The sequence below is a fragment of the Corticium candelabrum genome, chromosome 3 (assembly GCF_963422355.1).
Source record: "Corticium candelabrum chromosome 3, ooCorCand1.1, whole genome shotgun sequence".
Taxonomy (NCBI): domain Eukaryota; kingdom Metazoa; phylum Porifera; class Homoscleromorpha; order Homosclerophorida; family Plakinidae; genus Corticium; species Corticium candelabrum.
In genome coordinates, this window is record NC_085087.1 from 9,272,325 (window position 1) to 9,293,475 (window position 21,151).

The following is a 21,151-nucleotide window of genomic DNA, read 5'->3' on the forward strand; positions in this document are numbered from 1 at the left end:
TGTTGTTCAGTAGAAAGCAGAGAATACTCGCTAGTGACTTTATTGTTTTGAAAAGTTCGAAAATATAAGAAGACATGCATTGATCATGATGCTACCGGTATAAGCAATGTCTGTCTTACTCTGCATTTCACCTCATTTACACCGGCATGCTGGTATACCCTGGGGTATACCAGCATCTGGTAACCCTTAATACTTAATGGTATGCCGGTATTTGCGGAGTAATACGGTAGGTAAGACGTGTGCGTGCACTAAAGCCTCTATTCAGGCTCTGGCGTGCACTTAGTGCCCACGAGAATTTCTCATGCATGTAATCAGCGTTAATGCACTTAGCATAACCAATTACTGCCAAACCAATCAGAGTTTACAACCGACATTCTGGTTCTAAGACGCTGATTGGCTTAGAAGGCTATTTCCAAAATCATTTTTTAGTACTGTTCTGGTCCAGACTAGAGTTTGTGCGCTTCGCACACTCTCTGGTCTGGAAGATCAAGGTTACAGTAAACGCATCTTATTACCCAAAGCCCAGATTTCGTGGTAGTGTTGTTGCAAAAATCACTGGTGTCGTCTTTGCTAGCCTGAAAAGGGGGCGTGGTTAGTGAGACTATCCAAAGTCAGAGCAACAGAGACGCCTAATCTACATTTGCACTTGCAAGTTTCCCACATTAATGTTTTGTTTTGGCTCTGGCGGCTCTGGGGTCACCTCATTATACCACAACCTGTGCCTATTTAGCTGTGGGCCTAAATGATTGGGGTTAGACAGTGATAGCTGTGTAAATAGAGTAGGCGTAACCACCACGCGAGGAGATTTTTCAATGGTGCAACTTCATGAGCATTCGTGCCTCTTGATCCTCAGCTGCCTTACATACACTGTACACATGTCTGAGCATGTGGTGTGCATGTATACCAGCTGAGGGTTTAGCACTGTATAGTGCTTCTCTATTCATTGCTTTATGTAAAAGACACTCCTTGTTGACTTTAAAACCAGTTATGCCAAGGTCCATGTAAACAAACATTTCTAGTTCAACAAAGGAGGCAAATTCGGACGTGTAACTAACAGTAACGTCATCCGGATTCTCTCATCAAAACCTAACTTAAAGATTACATTGTTTTTACGTGGGATTGCCCCTTTAATAGATTTAAGAATTGCCATTAATATTTACTGTTGTATTTTTCTTTGGCATTTATGTTGTGTGCTTGTTTGCCAGTATCAACTTGTACTATACTAACTATAATTTGCAGTTTTGGTATAACAGTTGTTTGTATTTTGAAATCAACAGTAAAGCACAGTTTGCCCCACAACATTTTTACAGAAAGTTGCCCCATCTTTAGTATAAAGTGTTTTTGATGGATGCTTACCCTGCCCGATCTAAATCCTAGCTGGAACACTGAAACAGAATTAGCCATTGCTAATGTACATTAATTGTTGCTTTGTCTTATCCGCTGATCTCCATTGCTCATCAGTACCCTCCCGTCCACTGCCTTCACAGCTTACATGCAGTAGTTGTTGTATTTGATGGAACTTCAATAAAGAAGGTGGGATAGGAACAACTGCTAGGAATGCCGCTGTACCACGTACCATGCTACGCAAGGCTTGCTGTCTGGGTTGACTGGCTGCTAACACCGCCAACTGGTCATGCCTAATGTAACCTTGCACAAGTGACCCCAAGTACTGTCTCTTTTCTGGCACATTTGTTAGATATTATATGTAACCTTGCTACCCTCGGACTGACCGCAGTAAACAACACAACATATGAACCCTTCATTCATGCACATGAACACCAAATGAGCATTCGATGTCATTTCAGTGAACAAACAAGATTTCAATACATATCATGGCTGATCACAAACCAACAAGCTCTACTGTTATATTTACTGTTGCTACACCTACCTCGTTTGTAGCATCAGCGTCTGCCTTGTTGCTCAAGAGAACATCAACTACATCACAGTTGCCGTGATCAGCAGCATAGTGAAGTAAAGTTCGTCCCAACTGCATCAACAATACAATAACAAGTCATACAAATGATTGACAAATTATATTTCTCACGTCGTCCTTCACTTCTGTTCCCTGCTCCACAATCTTTCTTATCACATCCACTCTACTGTTCTTGTGTGCCCAGTGTAACACGACACATCGAGTCTACACCATCCATACAGTCACACTTCCATATTTCTCTCAACACACAACTGACACACACAAACCTCAACTGCAACAGCTTCCATTGACATAGAAACAATCTGAAACACACAAAATCAACAACACAACATGCAAAGTATGCTCTTGGGAGACAAACACTACCGTTTGCATAGCACTGTCGTGTGGAAGTATTCTCTTCAGGATGATGTCAGCAATGTCCACGTTGTCATAAACAGCCACAATATCCAATGCATTACGGCCATCCTGTTCACACACTACTCAATGACACAATCACAACAAGTTGACAAATGCCTACTTTGCCCTTCCATTCTATTCCATGATGTTCCACGATATTTCTTGCAACATCAACTCTCTTGTTCTTACATGCCCAATGGAACACGAGAGGACGAGTCTACACACACCACACACTCACACACATTCGTTTCATTCTCTCAACACAACTGACTGTCACACACTTTAAATGTAAGATCTTCAACTTTTTCACTTGCCAACACCAACAGACCAGCAGTTGACAGGTGACCATTCTTCACAGCCAATTCAAAAGGCTTCTTGCCATCCTACCACACATGTAATAACAATTGTAATGAGTCTAAAAATATCACAACACAATCAAACATGCACTGTACGAAGCGTTAAACAACAGAAATGTGTGAGTCTTTGTACAATTACAGCATTAACATTCAGACAATCACAACATCAGATCACCATAACTCTTATTAGAAAACAAACACTTTTTGTAAGTGTTAATTAATGACATATTTACAAAAAAAACAACATAAGGCCACAAGAAGAAAATTAGTTGTTTGACAGCCCCCGCACAAATTTCTTTTCTGTTTTTTATTCTGACTGCGCATGCGCTTGTAGTAACTGCGGTAGTGAATGTATTATTTCTGCCAAATCTATGTATATAAAGCAGTGAAAGGGATTAGCAAATCACGATTGTTCTAATAGGTCTCACGAAACTAGAAAAATCTGTCATATACACTTGTACACATACCATGCAGATACGTTAATTATCCGGGCATCCAGACTGCATCTGGGTAGGAAAATGAGTATCTAGCTAAACGGCCAATGACGTGTTGCTGCGAACGGAGGCATGCACTGTTCAGTTCTCCTGTCAATTAGTGTAGTGTGCGGATTTAAGACCGTTGTCCCTAGTTGGTTTGTGCGGGGCTGCTCTGCATGTATACTCTACAAAGTCTTAAGATGAGGATACCGCTTCTCGTTTGCCTACTAGTGGTGCGAAAGGCGTTTGCTTGCAAAAACTACCTAAATAAAATGTTACTTAATTTATCATTGTAAACTTAAAAAATAAAATAAAATGCACGTGTGCATGGATTTCTGAGCCAAATTTCCTGTCAAACAACTAGTGGTCTAACCATTCAATTTTCATAGAGATACCTCAACTGTAAACAAAACCAACAAATTGTGTTTGAAAGTCTAAAATCTATCACAATATAATATTATAGTGCAGTGTTCAAACTTGAGGGAGTTTAGTCGCCAATGAAATGTCCTCTAGTGACTAGACTTTACCCGGCTAGTCGCCAAACCTTGTGTGAGACTCGTCTACTTCTCTGTATGAGTGTAACGAGACTAGAGGCCGCCTTAGCGTGTTGTGTGTTGTAAAAAGCATGATAACAATTTTAGAGTGATATTTCGTGCCTATGTAGAGATGGGTTTCATAAGGCCTGTCCACACTAGACCAGAATGGATCGCAATCCGATCGGGATAGCGAGCGTCCACACTGCACTTTGAAAACGATACCTCTGCCTCATTTCGATATCACGTGACTGATGACCGATGTGTACATGTGTGGCTTCTTTGCTTGTGGAAAGCGCTGATACAGCGACGTAAGGTAAGCGAGAATAAAGACGAGTAAGGAGTGCTAGATGTTCTGACTACACGCGTAGCGTACATGAAGATAACGCCCACTATTTCTAATTGGATTCAACCGATCGCGATCGAAACCACCTCGCGATGTGGATCGGAAAGGATCGCAATCGAGTTGCAAGTGTGGACAGCATTGCGGTTGGATCGCGATCCAGTTGCCAGTGTGGACAGGCCTATAGACTGTACGCACAATTGCATAGCAGGTGTTACATAAACAGATGCTACATAATTAATTGAATTGATCAGCCAATTAGGCAGGTTTGCCAGTCAATCTTTCTAACTCGTCTAGATCACTCTACAACAAGTCTCTTTATATTAGTATCATTCAAAAGGCCATCAAGATGTGCTGATTGAGTGTATACATGTAGAATCACAGTAGATATCATAGTCGAGAAAGTGTAGCGTACTGGGACTGCCTAGAGTAGTAGCCAACTAATCCTAGAACATAAGACTAAAGAGATATCTACCACAGGAAGTAATACATCAGTGCCAATATTGAACAATCTGTTGCTTTGTATGAGAAGGACTCCTTACACTCTACAAAGGCTCTACTTTAGTAGACATTACATAACTGTTAATAGCCAGTGTAATTTAATTAACGATGCTTAACTACCTTATTTGTATCAAAAACTGGCCAACCACTTCGTAATTGTTAGTCTCTCATAGCCATCCCCACCCCTTTTTGATCTAGGAAGGGTTGCGCAAATGCACGGGCAATGTAACCCAATAAACATTGTATGGACACGACTCCGAGGACACAGCATAATTTGCCAATTAAACTTTTGGGGGGAATTTCAAACACTGTGGTGTATTGCATGCAGTCAAGTCTTCCTTCATAATCACACTGTCTGTCTACCTCTGCAACAAACACACATCTCCATAAATACTAAATGTACAAGCAAAAATACAAATGACCTTGTCACAGATAACAGTCAAACAAAGTGAACTATTAAACAAAGAGATTTGTATCATATATATTTCATCTCAACTGTTTATGCACACTCCAATACATACAATTTGAACAGAATGACATAAATAACAGTAAATAGCATTGGTAATGTTCTAACAAGAATCGCTGCATTTGCTCTTTCCACACAATAAAAGACTAGCTTCAATACACATGGAACATGTGTCACCACCTCCCATTATAATTTTATATAGCCACATTAAAGGTGCACGCTCATAGACGGACATGTGCACTTCATTGCTTTAAAAAGGGTGCACTTTTTCAAACACTTAGTGACCGCAAGAACTTAGACACTCTAATTCGCACCAAAGGCAAGGCTGACTGAAGTATCTCTACTCTATACCCTGAATTGGAAGAATCGAGACAGTATGAGGCTGTGTCTAGTAGTTCAATCTTAGGCTGTTTAGATGTAGTTCTCACAATATTTTTTGTCTAGAATCTCAAACTAAGGTTGCTACACAGCAGTTTTGGTAAAATTCGACAAGAAGCCTCGCACTTTGAGCCAGATCTGGGTTTGGTGCGACTCCAGTATCCCCAACCTGTTTTGCACGTGACATCTTGTGACTACTACAACTTCTTGTACTACTCCAACAACTTCTGTAAACTGTTCCGATTGGTTTACAATGTGGAAAACAGGGAATTATTTTGGCTCGGACAGACTGAGCCTAAGTAGGACATTCTTCTATGGTGTTACATGTATCACCAAGTGCCTCCCCTACTGCAGCCATTTTACATGTAACTTTTACAACCAACTTCCAAGGGAGAAATGGTGTTAAAGGCAGCTGAGATTTCTCTGGATAAAGCATGCTAGGAGGCACCTAAGTTCACAGTTACATCACTGAATAGGCCATCACATCCTAAGAGACAAGGTTTACATTATCATATATGCGTACTGATGAATGTTTTTCCAAACATGTCACAACACTAGTGCAATATTTGGTCAGACAAACATGTTTGGTGGGGCATTGTCCTATGTCCTACTGTTATTTTCCACACTGGTTTAAATGGAGACTCTACAGCGACAGGGAGTGAAGCAACTGGTGAGGCGGAAGCACCCAGCCAGAGGTACATGAATACTGTTCACCACCCTTGCCAGCGTTGCCAACAGGAGTTGCAATAAATTCGTAGGGGCAGTAGCGTCTGCTTCTACCCTGTCTACAGTCGGTGGAAGGAGCAGTCGGCAGCCGGTGTTAATAACTTATGTATACCGTATTTCTTCAATTAAATGATGCAGCGTTTAATAAAAGAAATGTGATAGTTTGTACTCCTACACTTACATTGTCTAAAGCAGCAGGATCCGCTTTGTTGTCCAGAAGAAGGTCAACCACATCATGGTTGCCATGATGAGCAGCATAATGAAGTATAGTTCGTCCCAACTGTGCAGGCAATACATTAAAGTTAAATAATAACAAAACAATAAATTTCATTTCTCACTTTATCCTTTTCTTCTGTTCCTTGTTTAACAATCTTCCTTATCATATCAACCCTATCGTTCTTGTTTGCCTTGTCCAACTTGAGCCACCGAGTCTACATATAATCGCCAAAGTCACATTACTGCCATTTCTCTCAAGAAACATAAACAATTGACAAACACAAACCTCAACTGTGTCATCTTCTGTAGCCATAGGATCAGTCTAAAGCAAAGCTACATTAGTACACGTAAATAAATCGTAACCTAGAATATAAGATGAAATTTTTCTCAGTAATAAAGACTCCAGAGTCCTTAAGAGGGCTTCAAGCTCAAAGCATACTGACTACACACTACAGTACTTGTTGTCACATTTTTTATACATTTTGTATGTCTAGTTGTAATGGTATCAGAATTACATATACTAATTGTCCTTTCAAAGACCTTCAGAGTTACAAATAGCAAATAAAAGTTGACACTCTAAGTCTTACTGCAGCTGCATATATCACAATCTCTGTATGCAACAACAAGTGTGTGTGTGTGTGTGTGTGTGTGTGTGTGTGTGTGTGTGTGTGTGTGTGTGTGTGTGTGTGTGTGTGTGTGTGTGTGTGTGTGTGTGTGTGGTGTGATAGCTCAGTAGGTTAGAGAGTCATTCTACAGAGTGTTTACAGGACCTTGAAGAGTCGCAAGTTCAAGTCACAGTGATGGCGAGCTATGGCATAATTTCCTTAAGCAAGAAACTAACACACATTTCCTTCTCTCGACTCAGGAGTATAAATGAGTACCTGGTCATTGACTGGAGTCCTAAGCAGCCATCGGCTGTGACGTGACGTCTGCCACTGGGGTCCTGGTGAGACATCGGGTGCTCACACCACAGTTGGCTTCACAAGTCAATGCTCTTGCGAGTGCTTGGCCCAGCTCCAGGAGTTTGTCCCTGAGTAGCGCACAGGGCCCAGCTTAACAGCTGGGGCGTGACCTCTGAGAGGCAGCTCCTGACGTTTAGGATTTCTTAGGTGTGTGTGTGTGTGTGTGTGTGTGTGTGTGTGTGTGTGTGTGTGTGTGTGTGTGTGTGTGTGAATCAAGACTAAAAAACTAAAATCGGAGCATTGGTGCTAAAAAGCAAACATCTTGATAGCTGAACGTGTTCTGGAGAATGTTTCAAAGGCGACATCCATTGATGTTGACGCTGACGCTGACAATGGAATAGGATTCATTTCTATTCCAGCGTCAGCGTCGACATCAATATTGTGAACCAGGCTTAAATCAAGGATGGTCACGCAAATCTTATTATGTAACTACCACTAAGAATTTTGGTTAAGTTTCTCTCACCTCATTGATGGATGCATCTTAAAGACATTGCCTAGTATTGCTATAGCATGTATCTAATTGTGAAGATCTCTTTTACTTGAGTAAGTCTAGTTAATTTACCAAACTCTAGATTCTTAAAGATTGCTGCCTAGCATGTGCAGTCACCTTCTGGCTTCCATTCAGCTGTTACTGTACACCTGTACAAGTGGGTTTGTCAAACTACCAATTGTTTGCCTCCGTCTAAGCTGAGATATCAGCAACATGTTTGACTCACAAAATGTGTAACTAAGAGCTCACCTTTGGATCTGTCTTAGCCTTTTTCCTCAAAAGCTTCACATTAGCTACTCTTGTTTCCAATGTTTCTATCAATTTGGAAATGGATGCAGCTACCTGTTCCACCTTCATGAACAGAAAAATTTCATAAAATTAATTGTAAAGTCACTTAGTGCTATGAAAATGTGGTACAGTACTTGTGGTCTCTGTGATAACTTCAACTCTATGTCCTCCTGACAACCACTAATCACATCAAGCTTGTCCTAAAATGCACATCACATTACAAATGCTACAAATAGTTTATACTACTACTGGAGTGTGCATAGTAAAATAGTACATACATATACTTCTTTTGTGACAGTTGTCTCTCTCGCTTTCATTCTAGTAAAGCAACCAGCAATCGAACAATCATCCTATGATTACACATAAACAAAATGAGTATTTCCACTAGTTGTGTAAACTGCAGTCATCTCATTAACCTGCAATGCAGGAACAATTCTGTTATTCATGAGTGCATCCAATGTTAGCGTATTCTGGTTGTTGTTCTCAACCAAGAATTCTTTACGAAACGTTACATCTTGCAACTACAAACAGATTCACTTCACTCACAGCATTGACAAAACAAACTGTACTGATCACATGATTCTCAAGCTTGTCTGGATTATCACTTAAATCATCAACAATTCTAAAAGTGTGATCCACCTGTTTCTTAATACACTTGGATTTCTATACAAGTAGTACATGTACATATAAAGAACACAAACATTGCAATAAATACAAAACAAGAATACTGAAGCAATTGTTGACAATGATGACAAAGTTCTCTGGTTCATCACTAACATTTCCATTGCCGTCCCTACACCAACAGTCACAAACCACTATAATAAATTTGCAGTACAGACACAGCTACTTTCAACCAACAAAAAAAGCAGTCACAATTCAGTCAGATAATACATTACAATATGTCAAACATTTTATCATACTGTGTGATTTAGACCAAGTAACCTGTGCACATTTGTACTACAAATACAAAGTTATTATCCGTGTACGATGCCCAAGTCTGAAAAAAAGGTTATTCCACTGATAGCTATTTTATTGCCAAACACATTACAGTGCACTGTCACAAATGCCTTCTTTGTGCCTGAAGAATAACGCACATGATCACAATAAATGACAGTCGTACAGTTGTGTGTTGTAGTGCAACAGCCTTATAAGAGTAAATCTAACGGTCTAAATCGAATAGCAAAGTGATGCCACAGACCTCATGTAACGTTGCCTTGATACTTTAAAATGAGTGAATACGTAGGGCTATGATTCTATGTGGAGTACGACATTGATAAACCAACGTGACCCATGGGTGATCTAAGTGCATCAAGGCACTCAGCATGACCTCAAGAGTATTAATGTTTAAACCCCTAAACACGGAATGAGCAAGTCGCTTGATTTAAAGATTCCATCGTGCAATGTTTTTTCTTTAGTAGGGCTCAACATTCTGGAACATTCTGTAGTAGGGGAACCCTGGATCACAAGCCTGGAAGGGAGGAGTGGTCCAGAGCTCTCATTACGTCTACTACTGTCCGATACCTTGCCAGTAAACTACGCAGAACAAAGCCAACGGTGCTGTAGAAAACGACAGGAAGTGATGGTGGCTGTACCTAGCGTGTCGATTACATTCTCAAACTGTTTCTAGTTACTATTTAGGCTATTAGAATGATACATGATTGACAAGACTCCACCTTCTATCTCATTATTTTACCGAAAGCATCACATATCTCTGCTTATCTCTGGTGTAATGCATCCTACAAACGAGAGGGTCTGTAATTGAATAAAGCAAACATAGAGCTTTCCAATGGTACCCGTATGACCTCAGTCCGTTCTAAGGTTACGCGTCAGCAGCCAACTTTCGTCCAACTGACTTTAATTCTGGAACAGACTTTAATTTCAATTAAACTGAACAGTAACAAGTAAGCCAACAGCTATACACTTCCATAATTGTAGCCCATGCCCACCATAACATCTATCAACTCCTGCACTTCAACCACCACAAACTAAAACTCAGTCTACATCAATCTAACTCTTATGCCGTACAACTAACCTGTCTTGCACTCATAGTCTGGTAGCCTTGAAGAACTCACTACTGCAACATCAGGCTTACTTCTCACTACGAGATGAGCAGATGCATGTGGTGATGAAATCAAGTAAACTATTATAGGAGCACCCAGCAAAAATGCTAAACATACTGCTCCTAAAACAGAACACAAAATTGTTTGAGTTCAACACTATGTTAACATTGAAGTTAACATTCTTTCCACTCACCAAATGTCCACATTCTCTGGTTTCCTGCACAAAACAGAAAAACACAATTAATAAAAGGAAATAAGACCCAAACAATTTGTACCATCAACAATGAGATGAGCATTGTCTTCGTCTGATTTGACTGGAAACGTCCCAGTAGAAACTACAAATATTGTATATGATGGCATATTGCTTATTTTCACCTCAACAGACACATTTCTTATTGACTTTGAGCTGAAAGCCTCTGCTATCACTTGACTCAATTCATCTCTAGACTTTTCCGTTCTGAGTGTTTGCAAAAGTAGTAAACCTGCTCGGGCTGACAAACGCAGCAACATCCAAGTACTGTTTCTTTTAGAAACAGTTAACTGCACCTCCAAAACATTAACTGCCAGCTTAAAGGCAATGTCCTCTTCAAGAAGCTCCTTGCTGATGTACTTTTCTTTAATGTTTATTGTCAAAGTTGCAAATATCTCATTATTGATGCACACAACAGATGATGTAAATACTACTAGCTCCTCCTCGTTTTCTGGGTCACTCACATAGTTCATATCAACAGGTACATCACTATCAACATCATGGGCAGTACCATCCTTTAGCAATGAGTGGCAGGCTGGGTCAATAAAAAATTTTACTGTCTCATTTTTTCTGCACTTTTGTAAAGGTTTGCATTTATCACAAAGTCTCTTGCCATCTGAAGGTAAAATAGACTTAGCACGTAGTAAACAACAAAATTTCATGTACTTCGAATTGTCAGTGCGAGGAAGAATATTCATCAACAGATCGTAAGTGTTCCAACTTGTCCATTTTGCCATCCATAATCTTTTACGAATTGTTATCGCTTGCTCTTGGCCAATAAGACCGTGAGAAAATAGCATATCATTTATGTCATTGGTAAAGTTTAACCTCTCAGAAAGATTTGATGCTTCATTTTGAACAAACTTCCAACATGGACCGTGTGGTCTGTTTGCATAAACTACAACACAAGACAAAAAAATCAACAGATGACACACAATAATGCATTGAGACCCAAAAAAACTTTGCTTACCACAAAATCCCAAATACAAAATTACAGAAAAGACATACAATATCCGTCTGATAAGACTGCTGTCATGATAGAACAGCATCAAGGGCACTGCAAATAATATCATGAAGAACAGCAATTGAGCCGATACATTAAAGCTTGCTTGAAATTCTGCCGATTTTGGTGTAATAAACAATACAGCACTGATTGCCCATGTCACTGCTATCACAACGACAGTCTTTGTAGTTTCTGACAGAACCTGAAACATCAAAAAGAGCAAGAATTTAATCAGTTGTAAATCAAGCAGCTATTTAAATGAGTGAGCAAAAGCTGCTACCAATCTGTCACTATTGGAAATTTAGAAAATTCTGCCAGCAATATATTGTAGTGAGGTCATACTTTGAGATCGACAGCTACGTGCATGCACGATAAATGTGCAAAATCAAAGTCATGCAAAAACGCATGAGCAAACACAGTCACTGCATGAAACCATTGGCATCTCACGTAACGCAAATTGTCTATAGCGATTAATTAAAACAAGAATAACAAAAGCATCTACCACCAGTTGAGGTGATGAGTAGACACACTTGAGCCCCATGGATATGCTACTCAAATGTTTCTTACAAACTTACGGACTTAATTATGTTGTATTTGTTGGTACTATAACCCAACTTCTGCTATTAGCTAATATTTACAAACTGTCTCACTACGCACACATGCTCATGCATACTTACCTGCTGATTTTGTTGCAATTGTTGTTTATGTTGCGATTGTTGTGTGGATAAATGTTTATAAATGTAAATTTATAAGAGGATGAGCCGCAGCTCCATTATGGTATGGTAAGACACAAGCAATTAGCAGGGGCCCCACAATTCAAGTGGGCTAGAGTGGTGCATGAGTCTAGAATGCACTATGGTAGCAGGCAGACAGTTGGCTGAGATTACAGCCCTATAATGGTGACATAGTAGTGTGGAAGCTCAAATGTGCCACAGTTAGGCTTAGAAGCAATGGGTGGGATTGCAGCCAAAGTGTACTTAGTACAGCGTGCTATCATGGTACGTGCTGTGCTGTGCTGTGGCGGTGCATAAACAATTGTTGGGGTCACAGCCCAAGTATGCTACGGTGGTACAGCAGCAATTGGTGGTGCCTGCAACCCAAGGCTGCTATGGTAACGCATAAGCAATACGCAGAGCAACAGCCCAAATGTGCTATCGTAATAAGTGGGGCCGCAACCCAAGGGTGCTATGGTGAGGCATAAGCAATCGGTGAGCCGGGCCACAGTCCAAATGTGCTATGGTGACACGTATAAGCAATCGGTGGGGCAACAGCCCAAATGCGCTATGCTAATAGGTGGGGCCGCAGCCCAAGTGTACTATGGTGGGGCATAAGCAATCGGTGGGGCAATAGACAAGACAACTTTATTGGTGTGACAACACCTTATATATATAAACACAAAGGGGAGTAACTATACTCCCGTATGAATACACTACAGTAATAAGTGGGGCTGCAGCCCAAGTGTTCTATGCTGAATACACCAACAACTGGTGGGGCCTCAGCCCAAGTGTGCTATGGTGGGGCATAAGCAATTGGTGAGGCAACAGCCCAAACGTGCTATGGTAATAAGTAGGGCAACAGCCCAAACGTGCTATGGTAATAAGTGGGGCTGCAGCCCAAGGGTACTATGATGGGGCATAAGCAATCGATGGGCTGGGCAGCAGTCCAAGTGTGCTATGGTGACGCATATAAGCAATCGGCGAGGGAACAGCCCAAATGTGCTATAGTAATGCATGAGCAATAGGTGAGGCCTCAGCCCAAGTGTTCTATGGTGGTACATATGCAATTAGGGGGGGAGGGGGGAGAAACCTTGAACGTGCTATGGTGGTGCGTAAGCAAGGGGTTGGGCTTTACCCTTAGGCAGGACGGTCACAGCAAAGGTGCTATGGCAGAGGGTAAGCACATGGTCAGAGGGCAGCTTAGTCAAGTTTGTGGTGTTACGTAAGCAGACGGTTATGTCGCGGCGCTTCTAGGCTATGCTTGGTTCTTCTCAGTGGGCAGATTCAGGGAGTAGACAACTGTAACTGTTGTTCCAGGGCAGATAACGCATAAATGTCAAGTCAACGCAGGTCTATCAGATGAGCTACAGCAAGCGGATATGAAAGGGAATCCCAACACAAATTTTTACGTGGGCATGTGTGGCTGTACCGTTGTGTATGGTTGCGTGCAGTTGCTGTGTCTTTGCATAGGGAGCAGCAAGACAAGGTGGAGGAAGCTAACTGTGAAGGTTCGGCCAGACTGATAGCTACGAATTGCGTTGTGTTGCACTGCATTGCATTGTGTTGTGTTGAATTGCAGTTAGCTAAAGGACAGTCAGTGCGGTTTGCCTGCCGATATATAGTAGTGATTAATCGCGACTGCAAGTTGTGCTTCACTCTTCCGCTCTTTGTTTATGTGCAGCACCAGTTAAATAGATTGGAGATTGTACATGGTGGCAGAAGACGCAGATCTACATAGTCACATGATGCACACACCTCCCCCCCCTCTCTCTCTCTCTCTCACACACACACACACACACACACACACACACTCGAATACACCGCTGTCAGATCCCATGCAAGGAGTCGATGTAACTCGCCAATGCCGTTCTGCATGCTTGCACTAGGGCGAAGACTACCTCAACAAGCGCTAACAGCATGCAACATTGTCAATGGCCTTTATATCTTTACATCCAGATATATAGCAGATCTGGCGTACACCAATGTGTCGGCAACACCCATGCAGCGCAGCGTTGCAGCGTTGGTCAATGTTAAAAAGTGGACAAAGGGCTTGGCAACCGGCCTAGATGATGTGTTCGCTAGCTGGGTGACCCAAGGCTTGCAACATGGATTCGTGTTAGGTCTAACTACAACACTCACAAGTGTAGCTGAACAAAGAGAAATAAGCATGAAGTCCGCTAATGACCCAGCAGGAGTCATCACCTCGTACTGTACCTGGAAGAGGGATGAGAGCAGCGGAAAGTAACGTTGCATCGCCTTGGTTCGATCTACAGATTAGTCCATTCGGCGTCATTCCAAAGTCTCATCAGCGGGGCAAGTGGCGGCTTATTTTGGATCTCTCCTCACCTCGCGGTAGAAGTGTAAAGGATAGCATAGATCCTCAACTGTGCTCGTTGATGCATGCAAATATAGATGATGCAGTGCGGTGGATTACTGAGTCCGGCCTGCATACACTGCTGGCAAAGTTAGTCATTAAGAGCGCTTAACGCATTATTCAGGTACATGCAGATGATTGGCACACACTTGGCATGCACTCGCAGGGAATGATCTACTTGGATGCAGCTCTTCCCTTTGTCTTTACAGTCGGCTGCAAAAAAATTTTTCCGGTTGTTGCAGATGCATTGGGATGTATCACAATGGCGTGACATCAGGTATTCACTACCTAGACAATTTCTTGTTCGTTGGGCCGTCAGAATCTGACGAATGCACGCAAAATTTGAGTTGTGCGATGGCAACTTGCAACAAGCCAGTGGCATCTCGTAAGTTGGCAGGCCCGACTACCGTTCTTACCTTCCTAGGCATCGAGATCGACACTGTCGCAGGCCAGCTCCGGATTTCCACTGAGAAGCTTACTCGTTTGAATGACGGTCCTAGCAAATGATCAAACCGTCGTTGCTGCACCAAGAGAGAGCGCTTGTCGTTCATTGGATTCTTACAGCATGCCACAGCACTGATCAAACCGGGCGAGTGTTTCTACGACGTCTGACAGATTGGAAAATACCCAAAAGCTTTACCACTTCGTTCCTCTTAGCAACTATAAGCTCGAGAGAATATATAGTGGTGAAAACATTTTCTAGTCCCTGGAAAGGAATAAGGTTGCTTACATCACTAGGCCACACAAGGCCATCAGTTACGTGAGATCCGATGCTTCAAACCTCTGGGATTGCGACACCATGTGGGAACGAGAGTGGATACAAGTCAAATGGTCAGCAGCCTTAGCCGGTCTTGGCATCACAGCAAAAGACGAGATTCCTATAGGTTTAGTGTGTTTTGTTGGGGACGCCAATGGTTAGGAAAACAAGTTCTGTTCGAAGTGGATACTTCTACTGTTTGTTGCATGCAGCAGCGGTGCGATCGAGCTCTTCCCTCGATGCACGGTCATGTGCTTGCTCGCGATTTTGTTGCAACCTCAACATGCAGCAAAGCTATATATATATATATATATATATATATATATATATATATATATTGTAGATCTCTTGCACCGTGAGTCGATTCTTTGCTACAGGCCAACGATCTGACATGGACATCAGACACATGGACACAGTTCGTCGCCTGTTCACAGCCGGAATAGCTCCAAGCACCGCCAGAGCGTACCGCAGTGGGCAGTACCGCTTCCAAGACTTTTGCCATCATAGCGGTCCTTCCCCTACGTCAATGTCTGAGGAATTACGAGTCGCTTCGTGACATACCCGGTAAAAGTCAAGTTGGCTTACCGCACAATCAAGTGCTATTGCTAGGCGGCTTGTCATCCGCAGATTGCGGGAGGTCAGGGCAATATACTTGCTTCCCAAATACATCGCGAGCTATAGTATACATTCTCCAAAGCGCAAGACGTCTCCAAGGAAAAACGCCTTATGGATCAACATCCCCGGATGCCGATAACACCAGATATCCTGCAAGCGTTGCATTGACACTGATCTCAGCAAGCAAAAAGTTGTGATGTCGTGATGCTGTGGGCCACTTGTTGTCCCGGCTTTTTTATTCTTGCAAGCGAGAGACTTCACGGTGGATTCACTCAAACACTTTGACTCATCTTCGCATTTGACCCAAGCTGATATTTCAATAGACTAACTAAACAGTCAACCTGATCCATCTCGGCACGGCAAAGTAGTGCATACATGATGAACAGGGAATTCCCTGTGTCTGATGGCCGCGTTATTGGCATACTTGGCAAGAAGAGGACCCAGTGCAAGACCACTGTTTGTGTCCGGCAATGGCACCAGTCTATCACGATGACGCTTGGTTACAGAGGTGCAGTGGGCGAAGGCACTCTAAGCCTTAGGGCTTGATTGCAACCTCAGTGCTGGGCATACAGCGTCAGAAGTAGGACAGCTATGACAGCAGCGGCAAAAGGTGTAGAAGACTCTACACGGTTCAGACAATTGGCCATTTGCTTAGCAATATTTATCAACAGTGTACATAAAACTGGACACGCCCGCACTAGCCAAGTTACAAGAAGTCTTGCTGAGCAACGTTTGCAAATTGTATTCTCGGGGGCTAAGCAGTTGGTAACGAGGTCGGGGAGGAAGAAAGTTTGTGAGGTGGTGCTTGGGTCGGAGGAGATCGTTTGTCGCTGCAATCTCCCTTCACCTGTTTAGGACAAAGTCTAGTCTGGGTAGTCCCGTTCTCCTTAAGCACCAACTTCACCGGGCAACTTCTCTAGGCGTCTGATTGTTTGTACAGCTTTTGAAGTCGTAATGAGCTCCTATGGCAGGTTTTGTGCGTGGCATAGGTAACAACACCAAAGTCAAAACAAAATTAGATGTGAGAAAACATAAACGTTACAAATGTAGCTAGATTAGGCGTTGTTTCTACCCTCACGTACAACAAAAGAAACAGCTCGCCACCGATATTCCAGCTCACAACAATCTAGACGTCTGGTTGTTTGTGCAGCTTCTCTAGACATCTGGTTTGTTGTCATAATGAAGGAAAACATGCACGTTTCAAATGTAGATCAGGTTGTTTCGAAGTGCTGGAACAAGCCAAATGTTACAAGTCGGGTAGCCTCAACACGCCTTACGTGATAAAGTAACGCGCGTGATCATTGTTCTGTTTGTTGGTGGGCAAGTTACAAATGTAGAGCAAAACAAGCAGCTCACCACCGATTTTCCAGCTCACAAGAATGTAGACATCTGGTTGTTTCTGCAGCTTCTCTAGGCATCTGTTTGTTTGTATAGCTTCTCTAGATGACTGGTTGTTTGTGCAGCTTGTCTAGACGTCTGGTTGTTGTCATAATGGGGAAAAACATGCATGTTACACTGTACAAATGTAGTCTAGTTGTTTTGAAGTGCTGGAACAAGCCAAATGTTACAAGTCGGAGAGCCTCGACGCTAGGCCGGCTGGCAATCTTCGCCTCATGTGATGAAGTAACGGGCGTGATCATTGTTCTGTTTCTTGGTGGGAAACATATGTTACAAATGGAGAGCAAAACAAGCAGCTCACCACCGATTTTCCAGCTCACAAGAACGTAAAAGTCTCATTCTTTGTGCAGCTTCTCTAGGCGTCTTGTTGTTTGCGCCGCTTCTCTAGCTAGACATCGCCTACTATACGTACTGTATTTACACAGCTATCTGTCTAACCGCAATTTTGGTTGTTGTAATGAGGTGACCCCAGAGCCAAAACAAAACATCAATATGGGAAAACATGCACGTGCACATGTAGATTAATTAGGCGTCTGTTCGCTCTGACTTTGGATACCGTAACAAAAATGAATAGAGACGCACTGGTGTACTTACAGGTCAGCCGAGCCGCTTCGTCCGACAAACAGACTCTGTCATGGACAATGCACGTTCCCCTTCGCAAATTCCCGTCAAACGCCAAATTTCTGTTGAAGACGACACTAGTGATCCTTGCAACAACACCACGGCCGCTCAGCCACGCACACCAAACATTCAAGCTGGCAGACTGCAGAACCATTATGCAGAAACACAATGTTAGAAGTCAGGTACAGCTACACACCCTCGCTCCTGGTTGTTGTTGGGGAGACATACACTTCCAAATATAAACTATAGGCGTTGTTCCTATGTGCTAAACCCTTAAAGCAAAGACTAAACACCATGTACAGGACGGACGCCCGATGGCCGAATTCTCGTTAGCAGCTACCAAAGAAGAGACGTGGAGCCTCATGATGATGATATCACGTTCATCTATTGGTCGGTAATGACACCACTTCTCGTCTATGGTCGAAATAGCCTCATTTGCATCTGTGCTAACCAACTATATATACGGTCGTTGGGTCGGTCGATGAACAATTACTATACCCTTAGCCCGGAAATCCGGGCCTTGGGTAATGATGAGATATCACAAGAACAAAAATCAACACCATCTGATGTATATGCTTGAAAGACTCCCCCACTGCAGATGTCAACACAGCCAAAAGGAAGGTACGAAGATAAAGGTCAAACTGAGTAATGCTAATCTTGACTCAGCCATACTACAAAATTTGAAAGAACTACCAGTAAGGCATTCTCAAAAACAGCATGAAACTTTGGAGAAGAGGAAATATTTGGTAAACATATTGCAGCTGTTCTAAGGCAGCGTGACAGCAGGCCAAAAGCTCTTGCAAGGGTTCGTATTGAACAAGTGCTAGTTGACGTGCAGTTTCCTCCAAATCAGATTCTTGCCCCACTGTTCACATCCAATCAATTTAGCACATTTCAGTATTAAAATTACGTTGCATGTACTTGTGCCTGTCATCACTGTTGTGTTGTGTTACACATTGAAACTAATTATCTATTGACAGAGCCACATTTAATTAATTAATTAAATGCAATCGTCTAACCTGATTGTACTTACACAACAGCAACTGTCACTCTTAATACACACACCTGCTGATTGCTTTGAGGTTGTGGGACCGGTTGCTCTTGCTGTTGTAGTTGCCGCCAAATACGATGATCAGCCGGGATTTTCATGACGTCTCTTATCACATGCTCCTGCCCGCTGACTTTGAGACCTTTGCATAATCGAAATAGCCTATCGACTCCCTTGCGACGTACAATGTCTAGCAGTTTCCGAGCTTGTGCCTCGTCTGTGCCACATCGATCCACTATTGCGCGCTGTTCGTTCGATATAAGGCCGTCAGTCAGCAAATGGTCTACTAACGACGAAGGTTGCAGAGTTTCAACGAGTTGTGAAAAATTATTAGTAACATATCGCTTCCATTCGTCATTAGACTCTGCTAGAGATGACATGGTTGCCTGGGCTCACAATGCGGAAAGACATAACGTGCGCTAACGTTCCTCATAGCACGCGCGTTAATTAGCCATTCCTCCATTGCAGCAAATTATCTAGCAAATCGGCATGTTCGTTTGGATGCAGAACGAAAGCGCTTTGAACAAGAACATAGAAAGGTACACGTGATATCTACCAGGTTTCTAGCATAATGTTTGTTTTACTCCAGCTCTGCTTTTTAATGGAAAAGATTGGAGAATAGTCTGGCATGTCAGTGTACGTTACAACTTGTTGGAAGTACACACGTTACTAGTCTCGCGTGGCCAGACGTTTGAAGCGCGAGAGAGGGCGTGTCTAACAAAACTCCGCCCCCTCTTGCCTTCCAACTCCCTTCTGGCCACGCGAGACTACATAACAAGTTGAATTCAAGTTGAATTATAAAGACAGGCATACGCAAATACTGTTATTACATGCACAATAGGTAGTGATTCAAATGTGCAGTAGTGACGCATGCGTGTTATTAGAGTTGAAAACTGGAGGCATCTCCGAAATTTGTAAACGAGCGAAGATAAATTGCTGCCGTTCATAGGGCGGGGCGATGTGACGTGGGCTCGCCAGTCACGCCATCTTCTAATGGTATAGTACAGTGCAAGATGCGCCCGCTGCAGTCAGAGTTTAACTAAAGCAATATGTATTGTACGTTCTAATGCGCGCTGCAGCTGAGTAGATTGAAAATTTGCCAAATACGTTTTTGGTGTGGTGTGTGTGTGTGTGTGTGTGTGTGTGTGTGTGTGTGTGTGTGTGTGTGTGTGTGTCTGTCTGTCTGTCTGTCTGTCTGTCTGTCAAGAATCATTTATTTCTTACAATCACACTATCATACATCACAGCAGAAACTACTCGACTAAAGCTAAATGCTTTATAGTGTTCATAGGTAAGTGTATACATATTTTCTGAGGCAAAAGAGACAACTAAAAGTACACTAATGATAAAAGAATTGAGTGCTGAGTGACTCGGGAATCTGACACCCACCACACAACACATTCAATTTCTTCTGAATGACCCGTGCGTTGCACTTTTGCAGCTGTCTGTCTGTCTGTGTGTCTGTGTCTGTCTGTGTCTGTCTGTGTGTGTGTGTGTGTGTGTGTGTGTGTGTGTGTGTGTGTGTGTGTGTGTGTGTGTGTGTGTGTGTGTGTGTGTGTGTGTGTGTGTGTGTGTGTGTACACAAATCTCAAATTTCTCCTCCCCATGACCACGTTTCATGATAGGACCTACCTTAAAAAATCGTTTCCGTGTCCGACTGCAGATGAGTCTAGGAACGATTCGTCTAAGTGAGCAAACGGCGACGAAAACGTTTCATGAACTTCCGTCGCCCCATCCTTTTGTATTGTAGCTAGGGATTGTGTGTACTTGACAACCAAGAAACACCTTAAGGAGTTGAATGCCACCTACAATCAACTATTCACACGTCCCATACTTACTACAGTATGATCAATCCTTTGTGCTGCATCTAATACTGTTGATAGTCAATGTTTGCCAATATCAATTTCTATGTCACTAGATACCATACCACTGTCGTTACAACGGAACTAAGTGCATACCTAGACTGTACATTTCAATTGTCTTGATCACGATCGCAAAACGACGACTACCTATACCAGGCCTATATAGGCGCCTCGCATTCAACTCCTTAAACGCTTTTGGGACTCACTCCAGTGTGTGTGTGTGTGTGTGTGTGTGTGTGTGTGTGTGTGTGTGTGTGTGTGTGTGTGTGTGTGTGTGTGTGTGTTCGCGTTTGGCGGCCACGCCTTTTGTCCGTTCGCAACCGAAATCGGCACGCACACTGGGCACGCACAGGGGAAGGTTTGCTTTAAAAAGTAATAAAATT

The 21,151-nt window shown here is 42.6% G+C and overlaps 1 protein-coding gene across 1 annotated transcript; it reads right to left on the reverse strand.

The window, feature by feature from the left end:
- Positions 1–2,154: 2,154 nt before the first annotated feature.
- On the reverse strand, positions 2,155–11,111 carry LOC134177811 (uncharacterized). Its single transcript, XM_062644592.1, has 16 exons — positions 10,400–11,111; positions 10,318–10,341; positions 10,097–10,246; positions 8,793–8,857; positions 8,641–8,727; positions 8,481–8,585; positions 8,343–8,414; positions 8,199–8,264; positions 8,026–8,127; positions 6,611–6,646; positions 6,447–6,539; positions 6,290–6,388; positions 2,611–2,712; positions 2,451–2,546; positions 2,297–2,398; positions 2,155–2,235 (listed from the first exon to the last, which is right to left on the reverse strand). The coding sequence occupies exons 1-16, from the start codon at positions 11,109–11,111 to the stop codon at positions 2,155–2,157; spliced, it is 1,992 nt and encodes a 663-aa protein (XP_062500576.1).
- Between the last annotated feature and the right edge of the window lie 10,040 nt (positions 11,112–21,151).

Coding starts and splice junctions, on each gene's coding strand:
- LOC134177811 (XM_062644592.1), bottom strand. CDS start 11,111: ATGGCAAAATGGACAAGTTGGAACACTTACGATCTGTTGATGAATATT. Junction 2,713..6,289: donor ATCCTGCTGCTTTAGACAAT/GTAAGTGTAGGA, acceptor CATGTGTGGTAG/GATGGCAAGAAGCCTTTTGA. Junction 2,236..2,296: donor ACGACAGTGCTATGCAAACG/GTAGTGTTTGTC, acceptor TGTGTGTTTCAG/ATTGTTTCTATGTCAATGGA.